The sequence below is a fragment of the Andrena cerasifolii genome, chromosome 9, assembly GCF_050908995.1.
Source record: "Andrena cerasifolii isolate SP2316 chromosome 9, iyAndCera1_principal, whole genome shotgun sequence".
NCBI classification, from domain to species: domain Eukaryota; kingdom Metazoa; phylum Arthropoda; class Insecta; order Hymenoptera; family Andrenidae; genus Andrena; species Andrena cerasifolii.
The window spans coordinates 14,154,576-14,171,731 of NC_135126.1; the positions used below are offsets into that span (position 1 = coordinate 14,154,576).

At 41.2% G+C, this 17,156-nt stretch overlaps 2 protein-coding genes across 2 annotated transcripts; one reads left to right on the forward strand and one right to left on the reverse strand.

Moving 5' to 3' along the window:
- The first annotated feature begins 17 nt into the window (after nucleotides 1-17).
- LOC143373471 (uncharacterized) lies at nucleotides 18-13,205 on the forward strand. Its single transcript, XM_076820775.1, has one exon. The coding sequence runs from the start codon at nucleotides 18-20 to the stop codon at nucleotides 534-536; it is 519 nt and encodes a 172-aa protein (XP_076676890.1). The 3' UTR covers nucleotides 537-13,205.
- A 302-nt stretch (nucleotides 13,206-13,507) lies between these two features.
- On the reverse strand, nucleotides 13,508-16,679 carry Fis1 (Mitochondrial fission 1 protein). The gene is made up of 4 exons (XM_076820776.1): nucleotides 16,488-16,679; nucleotides 15,799-16,008; nucleotides 15,621-15,726; nucleotides 13,508-14,186 (listed from the first exon to the last, which is right to left on the reverse strand). The coding sequence occupies exons 1-4, from the start codon at nucleotides 16,530-16,532 to the stop codon at nucleotides 14,095-14,097; spliced, it is 453 nt and encodes a 150-aa protein (XP_076676891.1). The 5' UTR covers nucleotides 16,533-16,679; the 3' UTR covers nucleotides 13,508-14,094.
- Nucleotides 16,680-17,156: the final 477 nt, after the last annotated feature.

Sequence of the window (17,156 nt, forward strand, 5' to 3'; positions counted from 1 at the left end):
GGGAGACGGCGCGGCAGATGCGCCGTCCGGGAACGCTGCCCAACTCTGGCACGTCTGGCCATCGCTCGAACGCCCCCATCGAGGATGGCTCGACACCGCTGAGCATCGCTGCCGATAATTGCTCGTCTACTGGCGGCAGACTGCACTACTCGAATCACTCGCTGCGCCGTACGCCGCAGCCGCCCCATTTACCCGCTCGCGACACGGACGCCGCCCCGGAGAGGGCGCAGAACGACTCGAGGGTTCAGAACGGGGCACCGGGACACCATCACGCGCCACCGCCCCTACCCTCGAGGCATCAGTCCTCCTGCGGCCAGTCCTCGTATCCCACCCTGCCAATGAACGGCCATGCGACCCATCAGTACCATCACTTCCCGCGCGACAAGGAGCGGTCCTCGGGCCGCGAGAGGAGCCGCGACCGGGACGTCGCCGTGCAATCCGTCCCCCATCGGTCCGACAAGCACCGCGACGCTCAGATGGAGATGGAGATGCACGACGGGATGAAGATGGGGGAGATTGGGCCGTACCGGGCGTAAAGGTGTACGGACTGCAAGCAGAATCGTGGCGTGCTGCCGCTGGTCCAGGAGAGCCGCACGCGGACAGGCCGAGTGAATTGAATCGAAGACTGAACGGGAACAGAGGGATATACTTATGTATACCGAACCAGCGAGCGTGATTGAAACAGCGCGTTTCACGCGCCCCCCGCCTGTTGTCGCGCGATAATAGGACCGCCACAGGGCTGCGCGCGGGCTGATTGAAGAAACAAAGACGCATCGGGACCGTTAAAACGATGCAAATCGCGATGGAATTGACGGAATCACCGGCAAATCAAATTGAAGACTGATCACGGCGGATGTCGGCGAACAATATCGACAGGCAATTAACTGATACTGCTACATTCCAAACGCCCTATTTGGCAGCCCCTCGGATGGGGCCGACCAGCACCGATTGAAATCAGACCTCGACATCGCGGAATCGCATATCCAAACAACGCTGCGGTTCAACGTGGTTCAGTTAGGCTTCGAATCTTGATATTAACGGTGCCGTAGTAACGGTGACGAGAGTGATCAACGAACCAGCTCTTCGTCCGAGGTATAGGGGGTTGTACACGTATTGTAGTGAATGAGAGCCAGATAATTGGAAGGACAGTAGGGGGGAGGATCTTAAAGGACCGATTGAAAATATTACAATGGATGCGAACAATGGATCGGTTACATATTACGAGTCCGTCAAGAAGCAACCATACGTTCCACTGACTATTGCCATTGCATCCTCGTCGCAGTGCTTAGACACGCAGTGCACGCTCCAGGGATTCCATAACGAAAGAACGAAGCCCGAGAAGCAAGATGGGTCAGAATGTGGATCACCCTTGAAGAACTGCGTCAAAGAGACCAACAGGCACGCATAGTGTATACCGCTGCCAGTGGTGTTACGTGTGGCTAGGGGACGATCGTCTTCACCCTGGATCCGGCGACGCGTACCCAAGACGCTAGTGACTTTGAAGATTCTCCTGTGAAGAGCTCGATGAAAGAAGCAAGAGGAAGAAAAGGGGAGTCGCGAGGATCTGTCATCTGTTAAATGAAAGGTTCCATGCTCGAGTCGTAGAGGAAGAGTTCGGTGTGTTTGCGCAAGGTGGTACAATCGAATCGAAACTCGAAGATGGGGAACCTTCGATTGCGCTTGTATAAACGAAGTGGAACACAGACTGTAATTGTGATTGAGACCATCTCTCAGCCAAAAGAGAGCGATCTCATAGGGAGGACAAAATCGTATTCAGGATACTCTGTTGAGTACTTAAGAGTCCTCTGACGTTCAATTCTTAGGGTTAAATCTGGTTTGCGAATGTCGCATATCTTTGTAAGGAACTCAGTATTTCAACATTCGTTTTCCCTACATCGTTTGGAAAGAGACAGGTTTTATCCTTTCGTTTTATGTAATTTGTCGTCCGTTTCGAAAATAATTTTTCAAGTCTACCGTTGTTGAAGAATTAGGAGTACGCGAAGAGGGCGCAGTTCTACGTTCATAACAGATCCTTCTGAATATGATCCATAATATGCAAACGATCGTGTCACCCAGGCTGGCACGTGCTTGTGTACTTTCAAAATATTGTACTTACAATTAGTCGACCACTTAATTATGCGGAGGATGTCGAGTACGACAACTTGACGATCTCAACATCGATAGCGTACGACAACACGCCCTAAGTGATAAGATCGAAGAAATGTTGAGGCAGGAAAATAACCTGAACGAGTCGTCTGTGGAGTAACCATCAGTGAATGCACTCCTGTTCTTTGCGTATTCTTTTTAATCTTGAAGTATCCTTTTTTCTACCATTTGCTATAGGAATCAGAATTATTTTCGATCGTGACAATTTGAAATGGAACAAGGCAGTGGTATCAAAGCAGAAGCATGTACAGTGCTTTAAAAACGAACCACGGGATAATTAAAAAGATGATGAAAGGAATGAGTGTGCTGTAAAATTAGCAGGAGCATGTGGTGTGAAAAAAAAACAATGAATAGTGCCATTGTTATAGGGAGCAACTTCCTAAGCGCATTCGAGGCTGGCAAGCTCTCTTTATACAATAGATGTACCAAGCAATAATGAAGTTTACACAAATCTAATTGCTAACCCCATAGAATTTGCACTCCACTCATTGTTCCATCTTGTATGCGGGCATGAACAGTGGCGACTTGATTGTTGCTTGATATAACTACAGTATGCCTTTACAGTTAGACTTCCCATTACCTTTTTATAAGTTTCTTAACACTTGTCGCGTAAATGCTGTCTTTTACGGGAATAGCAAGTACATACTTCGCGCGGGAATTTTTATTTTTCCTAATTTAGTCTCTCTATACGGTATAGCATTATTTTTGCAACACAAAATCGAAAATTTCAATGCATCATTAGGAAAATGAAACATGGTGGCAGAGAGCTGATTAATAGCTGTGAAGATAACTAGAAGGGAAGTTTATCAGCCTCGAATGTTCCTACTGAGTTACAAAAATATGTTCATCGAAGATCTTTGAAATATATCAAATTAGAAATAGATTTATAGTCAGTCAGTTTGGAACATAAGAAGAGTCTAATTTCGAGCAATCAGTATCACCAAAAATTATTGTTACTCAGCATCCAAAACCAATGGGTCCGACAAAATTTAAAAAAACATTCAAATTATCTTTTCACCTCAGCTATTAATATCTATCTTATTTTATCCAAAATTTGTAATGACTGACGTCGTATAAGAGAGTGTTCTATCACCCAAGGGTTTTCTCATTCAAAGAAACACGTCTGCCTGTTAACTCGAATCATTCAGATTCTAAAATACCATTTCATCAGAGAAATCGATGCTTTATTAAGAAGTATGAAGCTTAATCTTTTCTTAATTTTGAGCAACTTTAAGTGCGCGCGGAAAGATAGAGATAAAAACCTCGAAGAGGTTCCTGTTGCTAATCAGAGCCGCGTAGGTTTCTGAGTAATAACACTTTTATTCTAATTACACAGGGTTTAGATCGAGTAACTGTACCTCGTGGTAAAATTATTAAATTTCTTTGAAAGGCCGCGATGAGACAGAGTCGTGGGCACCGAAAAGCGTTTGTAAGATAACGATCCTCGATGTAAATAGGTTCTTCGAGATATCATTCGATGTATCTTATATTTGATAGAAACTTAATGACACGGTGGCGAAGAGTTTGCTTCGCTCGTGAAAAGATGTCTACGGATACGATACCTCGAGATTGTAAATAATATTATTTATATCGTTTAAGTAAGAGTCGCAAGAGTTTATCTTGGTTGTAAGGTGTATATATATTTTTAACGAGATTGAGATTTAAATATATCTTCGTGAAGTTAAAATCGCGCGTGTAACTCAACTCACGTGGGTCGCCTTGCCTCCAACTCATCGCTGTCTCTCTGTTCAACAATCAATTGCAATACTCGAATCTGGAAAACGATGTTAGAATCTTAAGTAACTCATTCAGTTTTTACATGAGAGGAAACACTTGTCAGGAGAAATGTGTACAGATTAACGGGGCGCTTCGAATGCTTGAAGGAGACTCTAACTAAAATCATAAGATCATTCTGACTTTTTTAAAGTGGAACATGATATTTTTCCATGTAACTTTGCAGCTGATGCAAAGTGGAATTCACTGGCCTATAAATAACTTTGAAATTACCTGAAACCTGAATAATCACACTGGAAGTAAGTACTTGTAAATTCCTCGGTCCTGCTGTAAATAGGTAACTTTTTAATGACGCATCAAAACATTCATATTTTGCTGGTTAATTATGAAAGAAGTTGAAAGGCAAATGATTATACATTCCAATACGAATTTCTACGAGCATCAGAGCACTAGAGGTAACTAATTTATTTAGAGCAAAACCGAGAAACTTACGGTTGTATAATTTCGGTATGAATGATAGACTCAAGATGATTCTAAAACTATAATACTTCATTAATAAATTCCTCTTTGTGTCAGTTATAAAACTGTGCTGTGGAAAGAACACTATGCACACGAAAAGTTACCCTAAAAATTTTCAATACGCCGTCATAAAACGCAACGCATATTTCCTAAAATAGTTTTCAATAATATAAAATTTTAAAAGTTACTTAAGGTGTTAAGCTACAGCAGTTTAGCTCCGTGCATCGACGGATCGATAATTGTCCCGATATCCGCTACTGAATATCGAAAAGGTAAAGCAGGATCTCTACCCTCCGCTCGTTACTAGCGAAATTGGACGTTCCACTACTGAAGCGCATTAAATTCATTCGTAAACCGAGTCGACGTTTCTCGATCGCAATCAAAATTGAATTACCCGTGGAGAAGTGTTCTCACTCAAAAAAAAAAAAAAAAGAAGAAGGAATGGACGAAGAGCGATATTTCCTCTACAAGCTGATCGAATAACTGTCAACGTAACTCACTTGCCCGTTTTAACAACGCGATATTCAACGTTCCTTCGCCAGGAAATCTCCGACGGAAGTGTCCCGACAAATGTAGTCGTGTTTAAATACATGGCAGCTAGGTATAGTTGGGACTATTTCACTAATTTCGAATGCCTCGGATACTCGAATATTACGAACATTCCTCAGACATCAAACTATTCGAATACCACATTCAATTTAGGTCTATATTGAGTCGCTGGTAGATAGGGTAACTCTGACGGAGGTTTTCACGCTCAACCTTTTCTCAACAGAAATTTCCAGAATTCCACAACTCACGAACTCAACATTGAAATATTTGGATTCGGCTATCCGAATATTCGAGTACAACCCTAGTTCGAATATAACATTCGATGCATACTAAAATATTAGACGAGTGCAACAGTTCCTTCGTTTTATCGAATCAGTCTTTGTCAAATAAAAAAATATATTACATCTTTTTTAATCAAACTATTTTCCTCGGCTATCTATGACCCTTTGCCAGTTTTCTGGTAAATGTACAAGCGAGCGTGGTTGGAGCAGACATTTCCGTACACCTAATATCACTTGACAGTGAGCGAAGAAACTTTTGCACCGACCTAATACTTACATTGCCGGAGTGTTCGAGCACGGGAAAATTCAGGGAATAGTCCCAGCCCTAGTGGTAAGTTGGAGCTGAGCTTCTCGCCGCTCGATAGCCGCGCGCGAACGTTAGAAGTAGCGGAGAGCTGAGAAAGATGCGAACCTTGCGGGACGAGATTATTTTTCCGGTCGAGTGTACCCTGTGGAATTCCACGGTCACCCCGGCCGCAAAAGGTGACTGCACCTTGAATCGAGTGACTCTCTAGCGCGGCGTGTTCCCTACCGTGCAGAAGCTGAATTCCAGCTCCAAGCCTGGCCGAGCTTCGATTCTGGAATAGGCTCCGAGCACAGCCACTCGCGAACGCGATTGTTCGGGGGGTAGGGGAGCTAAAAACCGAGAGAATCCTGATCGAGCAGCGGCCACAATTCCATCTGGCGAAGAACGATTTCGTTAACCCTAGAATGCATGGCATTATACAGTGCTCTACAGAGTGAGCTGAAATCTCTGTCGTTTGTGAACGTATTCTGGGGCTGAAAATTAACCAGAAAGGGGTATAAAGTGTGGCACCCAAAACCATTCGCTTCTGAAACACTTCGGATCGTATTTACTAACTTGTTTTGAAAAAAAAGGCAGATCGAGTGGTTTCGTAGCGCAGCCTTCGCAATAAAAGTCTGATCACATTTGTTGAATGGCTATGCAACAGGAAGCTAAAGAATTCTTAAAGTATGCATCCTGGGTTTACGTCTCAGGAAATCGCGAATGTCTTTATATTGAATAATTTTGCGGTAAATAATGATTTCACTAAGGATTGTGATATTTATTAATTCAGGCAGCTCTGTTAATTGATATTTCCTCGACAAGTTATACGGTCTTTTAACGTTTAGTTGTGATAAAAACAGCTATCTTACGTTCTGGTGAGGTTGTTCCTTTTCAAGAAAGGGAGTAAATGTATTTTGCAGGTAGAATTTAAAAAATTGATTTTTTTTCAAATGATATTACATTCTCGAATTACGTATAATTTTAAAAAATAACCGCGAAATACTCGACACTAATTTGGAGGGAACTTCGCTCTTTTGCTAGCTAGCATGTGCAAAATTGAAAGACGTATTTTTTTGCTATCCCAAGAAACCTTGTTCCCACAATATTCTTTTTTAAATAATTAAATATACGAACGAAGAGAAGTTTTTGCCTCCAGTTTCACTCTTAGAAGCATCAGAATAATCACACGAACCCAACAACACGTGACCTATTGTTTTTCTAAACTATCACTAACTAAATGAAATATTGCAGGCAAGTTAGACTCTCCCAACACATATCGGACTTCAATTTAATTAACTCGGGAAGTGAATGAATAGAAGTTCAACGAGAAACAATTAATACTGACCTGAAATGACAGAATTGAAAAAAAAGAACAGAATTCTGTCTTTTACAATTATGCAGCACCATTTCTGAATCGCGTCGGTGATTATGTTCTGCATTATAGATGGTGATCATCATTTCCCATTAAGTTTTTGGTTTCTGTTGAATTAAATATTTGCAATTATCTGTTCGCAACCTATTGCCTGCTGTTCGAACTGGTGCACGTGAACTGAGTTCACGTTCGTTGAGTACTCATCCAGCTCGAAGACCCGTAATCAGAATGCCAAAACAGTGACGGGCCGCGTCGGACTGAAATCAATCGCTTTGCTGCTAATAAACATCAGGGGCAATTGGAACAATTTACCAGTGAACGTTTCGTTCGCTGCTGAATGAATACGCGTTCCGCGTGGTGCGTCAGTATCGTGTGCCTTTCTGCAACAAGTATGCAGATGTTAAAAAATTCAACAACTATGCACGCTTGTCCGTTTGATCTGTCACGTCTCATTGGACCCGAGGGAGTAACGTCTTGTCGGTGATACACGCCGATAAAATATTTATCATACCGTAAACGATACAGCGCTGACGTGTTTCGAAATTTGACTTCCATTTATCGGCAACGTATCGAGGCATTTCCCAATAATCATTACTGGCTAATGTTGCGCAGATGGCAGATATAAATACTTCGACAGCTAAAGTGTTCAATTATTTTTTTAATTTTCATTTCAAGTAGAGTTGTTTCTTCTTTCTACGAATTCAATATGACTGGAATTTATAGAAAAGAGTCGCGAACATACAGGAAAATGGGAGGACCAAGGCGTCTTGATTCGGCTGATTTAATTAATACATAAAAATTGAAAGAATTCTCATATTCTTATCTGTTAGAATCGTCGGTTAGTATCGATCAGTTAATTTTGTACTTATCTCAGCGTAATTCTAAACTTACGCTGGTCTGCGTGGATTTTTTTAATAAATTTGATGGGTTCTCTAATTTTACAACGGGTAGTACGCGAATTAATTGAAGCTTAACTCCTTTTACGATTCAATAAACTATAAACTAAAATAGTATACCTGTTGAATAAAATGTCAACGCAGCTCATTAATACATGCTAAATGCGAGTTTCTGTACCTATGTACGTATTAATTGTACGAATTTGTTATTTGTAATATTTACCAGTCTTTCGTGATTTTATCCCCAATTTTTCTTTACATGTAACACGTTATTTACACTGAACGTAAGATCTTAACGCTATTGCATACTCGATTTTAGTATCGACGATTGTTTGTTTTAAAAGACATACGATGGATGCGGCTAAGACACCTTTTAAAGTTAAATAACACAGTCTAATCGTCCAGCAACGCACACTAATAATGTGTTCCCGCGTTAAGAGAGAAGATCTACTTAAATATCATTTTAAGGGGGAAAACCGTTTTCCCAAAATCTCTTCTCGCTTTGCAACTCGATATTTAAAATGTATACGCTCGGCAGTTCCATTTGGTATACAATTTCGAACGTATTCCGTGCCAATCGAGTGTAAATGGTTGTTTCGTGAAAAAAGGACGTTGTTAATTGATGGCGTAAAACAAGACACAGAATGGGAATTGGATCTTTCAACATTTTCAATTTATTCCGTACGCGTGAATGAACAAAAAATGTAGAATAGATTGGAAATGGCAAAAACAATCATCGAATTGTGTCTTAACAAGAGGTTCAAAACCAAAAAACTAAAAAAATCAAAGTGGATCGCAATTCTAATTATACTGCGTTATGTCGACTAACGAAAAGACAGTGCATAAATTTAAATTGAATTCGAATGCAATTTTTACTAAGAAAAAGAGGTCTGTCTGTAGGGTGGATGCACCATTTGCGACCACTTTAAAATATTGCACCGGTTTTGGCCACTTCTTAAAAATATAATATTTTTCCGTGTAAGCAATAAATGTAAACCTTATATTTCTGGTGGTATACTAAACAAAATATTTATGATTTGGAATTCTCCACATAATAATAATCTGCAAACAATTTAAAAATAAGATAATTACGCACGTGGCCAAAAACAGTGCAATGGCCACAAACAGTACATCCACCCTAATGCGAATTCAAATTGATACAGTCCCTTTTTATGGCAAACAAATTATTCGGTGGAGTAGTTCCAATGATTCGCAAGGAATCTGAAATATTCCAATAACTCAATTCGAATGATTCTTTCGACTACCACTGTACCAATGGAAATTAAGATTTAAAGGAGAGACAGGAAACGCGAAGAATTTTGCTATTCTCAAAACGCAAAATAAATCATAAAAAAAACTTATAAAAGCTGAAAAAAATCACTCAGTGTTTGAATTATGTAAATTCCCCAAATGTAGTCGAAAAATTCGAGTAATCAGGTGCGTAAAATAATCATAATTGATATTAGGTTCGCCATTGCCACCTAACAGCGTCCTTTTACATATTCGAAAGCAGAAAGTGTAATTGACCGGCACGATCAAAACACCCACACACCCTCTGTGTTCACGGTAATCGTCATTGCGTAACACTTTAGGGATAAGTTCGATTTAAACCGTAATCTATCACTGAAACGACCAGAGACGTGCGACACCTTGCCCGAATTGCGAGCCTCTGTTTGTTCCTCGCTCCTCGTCGACGCTCTTCGACGAAGAAACAGAATTCGCGCGCGAGTGATTAAAAGGGGCTTGGGATTTACAGGCTGTCGCACGCACGAGCCACACGCGGTGTCTAATTTTACAGCTTGGACACTTTCCAAAATGCTCGCACAAATCTCAGCGCGCACAGCTCTTCGGAGGCTGGAGCTGAGAAACTCCAGCGAACGAATTCCAAAACCGCCACGTTTTTTAACACGATTCTTAAGCAACCCCCATTTTTCGTAACCCGAAACGTATGCAGTTCTTCGTCGCGCCAAACGTAAAATAATTCTGTCCGAACGTTGTGTTCTCGATACTTTGAGCGCACCACGTACGTCCCGACGGAATTAAACGCAGCCAGAATTTTTACCCGGTTCGCAGCGCGCGCCTCTGAAATTCGTTTGAATGATCGACCGTGAGCGCAGTGCGAAACGCATCGCGTCGTCATTCTGTTCCATCGATTATCCGTTTGAAGCTACATCGTGGATCCAAGGGAGTTCCTACTACGACATAGGAATTAGCGATTGATGTGGCGCGCCCCGAGGCGACGAAGCGCGCTAGCGCGGCTTCCCCGACGTTTGCACGATGGAGGAGCTACTATCAGAAGTGTCCCGATAAAGTCTCCGGGATCGAATAACTCGGAAGTTAACGTAGCGATAAGTCAGCTCTAAGTATATCAGATCTTATTTTTTAAGGAGCGTAAAGGGTATCGCGTGAGAGGGTGACACTGCGAGGGACGAGGGGGGGAGGAAGAAGGCACGAACCGGTGGAGAGAGGAGTCTCGCCGCGAGTCGAGGGTGTCTTCGACGATTGAACCTGAGAATGCTCGTTGTACCGAAGGAACCTTAATTGGAGCGTCCGATTGTAATTAAGTACATTGTAAATGTCGTGGTCAAATATCGTAGGTAGTGGACGAGGCAGCGGGCAGCTCTGCCTCGCGACGAACGTGGCCGAAGAAAATTGTATATTTTACGATATCACTCGTACTATAAGCGGCGGAGATAATTAATTAAACGAATTGGCTCGTAATCTTATCGCGTTGCTAGTCAATCGACACGCGTCAAGCAGGAGAGAAAGGAGGAGAGCAAAGATCGAAGAGGGAGGTTCGTTCGGGACCGGTGTTAGCGAAGTATGATTGAGTAAATTAATCGTGTGACGAATATTAAATTATTGTACAAAATTTAACGCCGATAGTTTGTAAGGCCTATCGTTTTACTTTTAACGTGATCGACTTGTGTCTATGCCGAGCGACGTATATCTAAACACTGTGCGCCAGGTCGCATTGGCGGCCAACTCGTATCTATGCACACGATCCATTCACGTTCGTTTCGCGTCAGAGGGACAAGCCTGAGTTCTTTATTGATTCCGAGATTCCTTCAAAGTGGAAGCACAGATCGCCGCGCGACTCGTTCCTACATAGACGCGAGTACCTATTACAGTGTTCTCTTCACCGAAACTTTCGTCACGGTTTTCCGAACGGGACACCGCGGGAGGATTTCGAGCGACATCCGCGCAGGTCTCTTCTGTCCTCTAAGAATCAAAACTGCAGAATCCGACAGGTGTACATACTCGAAGGTACCTATGTAGAAGAAAATCTCTCGCGCTCGGAAGTGGAAGAACTCACGCTGATCTGTCTACGCGGTAGCGGCTGACTTCGGTGTCCATCCCAGTTCTTCGACCTCGTAAACTCTGAACCGTTTCCAATTTCAAAAAAGGCTAAGGCACTCACGAGGCTTCACGAAGCTGGCAGCGCGGCAGGTAGGGGGGCGAGGAAATGCGTATTAAATCGGAGGATCAGCCGGATCGGACAGGAGCCACATACGCGCGATGACACTGTACATTCGTGTAAAGCATAGCGGAGCCTTATTGAGAAAGCAATATGCATCCTTAACAAAAAAAAAAAAAACTGCTTAAAGTATTTTCAAGCTGCTAATTCTACTCGAGTAATTAATTCCTATTATAAGTGGCGTCTAGGTGTCTGGATCCTCCAGAAATAGGGGGTGGGTCTTATGCGGTTCGTTGACGCGGGACGAAATAAGAGACCACGTTTCGAGCGTCGCTGGCGCAACCCACGGATGTAACACGTTCGAATTTTATGCGTCCCGTTGCGACGTACTCCACCTTCTCATTTGCATCTGATCGCGAGCGACTGGTGACGTTTGATTGCCCGCACTGCCGCGCAACCCTTTAGCCGTGCTTGCTTTTTAGAGAAGACGGACTATTCCTTCTTTAGAAAGATCGATGTCCAGACTGCCACCTTGGCGGATTGTCTCGAGCACGTTTTTGGAAAGTACGCAACGTAACATATCGGTCTAGTAATAAAATGAGTGATGAAATTATTGGCATAGGCAGACATTTCACGAGAGTTTGATGCGAAGAGTGTGTAATTTACGCGTAAGTAATATAATAGTCCAACAAAGCAATAATGCATTATTTAAAAAAAAAAGTAAACGGGTATTAACGCTTGGTAATGTAAATTGCGCTAAGTTAAGGAGGGTGAACGAAGAAATAGTCGGGGAGATTATATCCTCTCATTGGGAAGATGGCAAAAGAAGCTTTAGTACCTTAAGAAACACGAAGAGATATCGGAATAGTTATTAAATAAGCAAACCCTGAAATTTATGCAACTAAATTAACCGCAACATCCACGTTTCTGAAAAAAGAAGATTATTAGTTAAAACCACACACGAATACCGTTAATGAAACAGAAAAAAGACTGCCTAAAAACAGCTGTGAAAGCCAGTTGACTTTCCTCACAGTATACTTCGCGCTGAAAATGAATTAAATATCTGCCGAACAGACAGCCATGTAAAAATATAGGTACAAATATCGAGGGAACCGATCAAAGCGTTCGACTGAAGAAAAAGAACCTGTCCGTGCCAATAATGCAACAACTCGCCTTGTAATTTGTATGGTGGGAACAAGTGCTGCGCGGTACGCGTTAGCTCTATTCAAGGGTTGAAAAGAACGTTTCAGGAACAGAGGTTTCGCAACGAGGAACGTTCTTTCCCTGTGTGTCGGAGATCGACGAGTGAACAGCATTGTTGCGTCGATTGTAAACGTTGCGCGCCGTTGAATATTCAGCAGCCGTTCGACACGAGGGGCTGACCCCGCGCGATTAATTATTTTTCGTTTTCATTGTCATTAGCTCCGATACACTCATGTGCGCGAACGCGTTTCCGTGGAATCGATGTTATACCGTGGGTCGGCAGCCAGTCTTCTAGACTCCGTGTAAATACACTGTCGAGTATAGTTCGTATAAGAATCATTCATCGCCTATACGATACGATTTTCTCCCATTTATCGAATCTTTATTAAAAAAGTGTATAAATAAGGGCGAGCGGCGTCCCGATTCCAGCGGCCTTCTTTCCACCGCTTCTTGTTGGCGGTTGGAGCCGATCGCCGTGCTCCTCGGCGGATCTAGCCTGTAAATATTGCGCGAAAGGGGAAAGAGGCCGATGGAAGCACGACCAGCTCGGGGAAATAAAATATAGTAGCGGCGCTCTGTATTTTGGCGTAAAGAATTAAGCGAACGTGCGGACTCGTGGAATCGACGCAGGGAGACAGTGGTTTCAGCGAGTCACCGGGCCATAACATAGGTCACTAAATATAATAATATTATAGGGATATTTCAGCGTTATTTTGTACATAAACAACTTTATCAACGGATATTAAAAAGTCATCAATAAATCTATATATAAAAGGTACGAACCCTGCAACGATTTCTTATCTTACACGACCCCCTCACCCACCCCCCTATTCCACGCGCTTTTTCCAATGGAACGAAGAATGAATCGCATACAATTTAATTACCGAAGAATAAATAAATTGACAGACTTTATTATTCGCCGATGCATACATGTTAACTTAAATAAATTAACGACCGTGCGACTTGCTGGTTACAAGCTTATTGCGAAACTTCACCGGCGCATCATTCCTCGTCGAATAATTCAGATATTACCTATATTTCGATAAAATTGTGGAACACGGATCGATGAGACTGGTGGTCTGACGTAACACAAAACATTTATTTCGTTTAAAGATTTAGATAGCAGTACATGTCGATAGGATCGTACAATAGTTTCACCCTTATGTACAGAAACTATGTGCTTATTTGTACCGAGACTTTGGTATAATCAAACATCATGTGTCCCCCTTCGCTGCGTGTAGATTTAAAATAAATAAAACTTGGTGACGACGCTATACACTTAAGTAAACAAACTGCAGAACACGAAACATTCGGAATGCATTTTCTGTTATAAATTAACATTACATATTACTAAGAGAAATCAACTGCCTTAGGTAAGAAAAATAGACACACGCACGATTTTATAATACACATATATAATAGATATCGCGGGAATCTGGAAAAATAATATAAACATCGACCAAAGCGATATATCACTTCCGGCTTGCTTATCATTCGTATAAAGTTGAATTTCACGCCCTACATTTACGAGTCGCGTCGCGATTTATTCAATTCCCACGAGACGATTGTATTTTCTTTCATCGATTTGTAAACTGTGGATAACATTTTGTACAAAGCAACTATTTCACATCACACAATAATCATACGAGTTTTGCTCCTTGAGTTAATCAATTTCTTTTGGCCATTGCGATACCGAGGCCGAGAATACTTGCAACGCCAATAATAACACCTCCTGCAATGGCCATGCCGTACAGGCCCTCTGTAAAAAAAAAAACATAAACACTGACAACAGTATAGAACCTTGAATATCTTTCAGTTTGCCTGAAAACGTGTTACCGCCGAACTAAACACCATAATGACAACAGATTTCTGTCTAAAATAAAACTAGAGAACGTATATAGAAAAGGCATTAAAGAGATTCTTTAATTAACACTATTTTTTATTAAATATACAAAATATACACAGAAAAAGAGTGGATAGCATAACTGTACAGTTATACTGATGTAGAAATGTGAGAAGAAAAAAAATTAATAATCAATAATTCAGATAAGGAGTAAAAATGTATAAAAAGATTTGTTCGATTCGAATACTTAAACAGCGAGTATCGTTATCAGTTGAGATATAAAGTATACAAAGTCCGTGTTTACACAGAAAATTCCTTGTGCATAAAACTATGTGCTAGAAATCTGCCGTGGAATACCGACATAACGATATACTAGCGATTACTTTTATTTCAAACGAATTATTATGAGTGGATTGAAAAAAAAAAGTCAAATGCCAACGCTGTGGTATATATACATATGTAAGTACAGAATAAGTATGTTTCCAGCCCGATGAATTTCATCTAATTATCATAATACTGACGCGCAAATCTTGCGATTCTATTTGTAATAACGTACGGCGTGTACGTTGCTTTCAGGCACAAGATAGTAAGTTAATATTAATCAGCCTTAACTGAGAGCAGGGCTGCCAACCGTAAAATCACTAACCTAGGACAAAGTAGTGATCCTCTAGGGAATGATCGGTATAACCGCAGCCATCTTGGAGCAAAAGCGGAAATAAACATATCTATCTCTTTCTATCAATTATTCTCTCTCTCTTTCTGTCAGTATTTCTGTCTCTTTCTATCAGTATTTCTGTCTCTTTCTTTTTTACAGTTTCTTTCTCTGTCTATTCCCGCTTTTGCTCCAAAATCGGGGCAACCAATCAGCGACGATACACGTTCCAATCACTCCCTAGAGGATCACTAGGACAGAGAACATTAAAACCCCGGACATTTGCACTTGAAACCCGGATAATTTTGAACTATTTCGTATATTAGGTACGATATCCCGAGACAAAAATTTCTGTAAAAATTATAGACTGCAACCGCAATCAAAGAATAAAGATAAAATATTTATGACTTTTTGAGCAAGCAGCAACGAAAAACCCGGATCACAACAGAAAATCTCCCTGGACGCCCTAAAAAAAAAAGAGGGAATCCTAAAAGAAATCCAGGGAAACCTGGACGGATCGCAGCCCTAACTGAGAGGAATGTAGTAACTACCAATCCATGAAAATACTAGTACAGTGAGAAACAGCATGAAATAAACAGACCGACTAATGATACTATGTGCCGACTGTAAAAGGATCGAGCCAGAGTAAGTAATAATTCTTATTTCTCTAAGCCAATAATAAATTATAGAAAGAAAACCTTTTTCCATCTTTTTCTTGATCAGCGTCTCCAGGTGCTGGACTTGCTGGTTTCCAGGTTCGACTTGAAGAAACGATCTTACGTACGCCAAAGCTTTCGAATACTCCTGCGAACACAACATTCAATGAAACGATGCTGGATCCAAGGGGAACATCGGGGCGGGTTTACAGAGTTGTACCTTTATTCTAGCGTTCCCGATGGCTAAGTAATAAAGGCAATCTCGTTTCTCGCTGTCGCTGTGATTGCAATAGAGATCTTCTAACAATATTATCCCTTTCTGTATATCCGCGGGATATTTACTCCTAACGAGGCACCATGCATACTCGAACTGAGCTTGCTGCGTCACAAATGACGAACGTAATTGTTCATGGTACACCCGTTCGAATTTCTGAAACACATAAGCGACATATTTTGTGCGCGTATGAATATCTGTGTGATGCAACATCCTACATATGCAGCAAAAAAATAGTTAGCTTCGAATGACGTCACCATATTGTTTAACCAAAAGATTTATAAACGCAAGTCTGTCATAAATCTTTAACAAAAATGTAGTGTATATTCGAACTCTGTATTAAGCACCACGATAATATTTCCGAATTAGCCACGTATGACTCAATAATGATCGAATGACAAGCACAAAGCGGAAACTAACAGAATAAATTGTTCTTGCATAACCTCTACAAACTTATACGTTCGTAGTTTCGAGTACAATGAATTTAACTGGTACACACAATTCTGCCGCGGAATGGCGAATTTGATACTTAAAAGCATTTTGCATTCAACAGTTTATCTGTCACCTTGAAGTACGTGCGAAAATAGTAGCCAAATTAATAAAATTCGATTTCCGTTCTTAGCGAAATAATTTACCTTTAAGTCGTCGGAAGAGACGACCTCTTCTAGGACATCCTCCATCTTCTAATGTAAATGCACAGGTACTGTACGAGAAAACAATTTGTCGTGCCCTAAATTCTACCTTAAAAGCAAAGAACTCATTACGAACCTACGAACTGCGTTCCGGCAAATCGGACTGTCAAAGAAGCAAGTGCACATATACCCTTCCGTTTGTGCGCAGCCAGCCATTGGTGAAATCCTAACGCGGCATTGCGTGTGCGATTTAAATGACTCTATTGGCACGTGCCACGCGTTTCAACATGAATGAAATTTTAACTTCTGGCAAATTGACAGACTGACATTGAAATCTGTGGTCGTTACTCTTAATTATCAGTTTGGAAGAAATTTTTATTTAAATGCATTTAACCGGAATATAGTCGAATTTTGAATTTTGTTTTATTACAGTGTATTCGTATTACATGTACATACGTATTTGAAAGTACACGATCTCACCATTGTGTCGTTACTTTTGCTTAATAAACGTGTCATGTAATATGTATTGTAAAAAATAAAAACATTTGTTAGATAAAAATTACTCAAAAGAATTGATTGTAAAATTTTAGCGCAGGTTATAGCTCTCGATATACGTGTCGACAAATGATAAAATACGTATACTATACCACTAGGAATTAAAGATGCATAGAG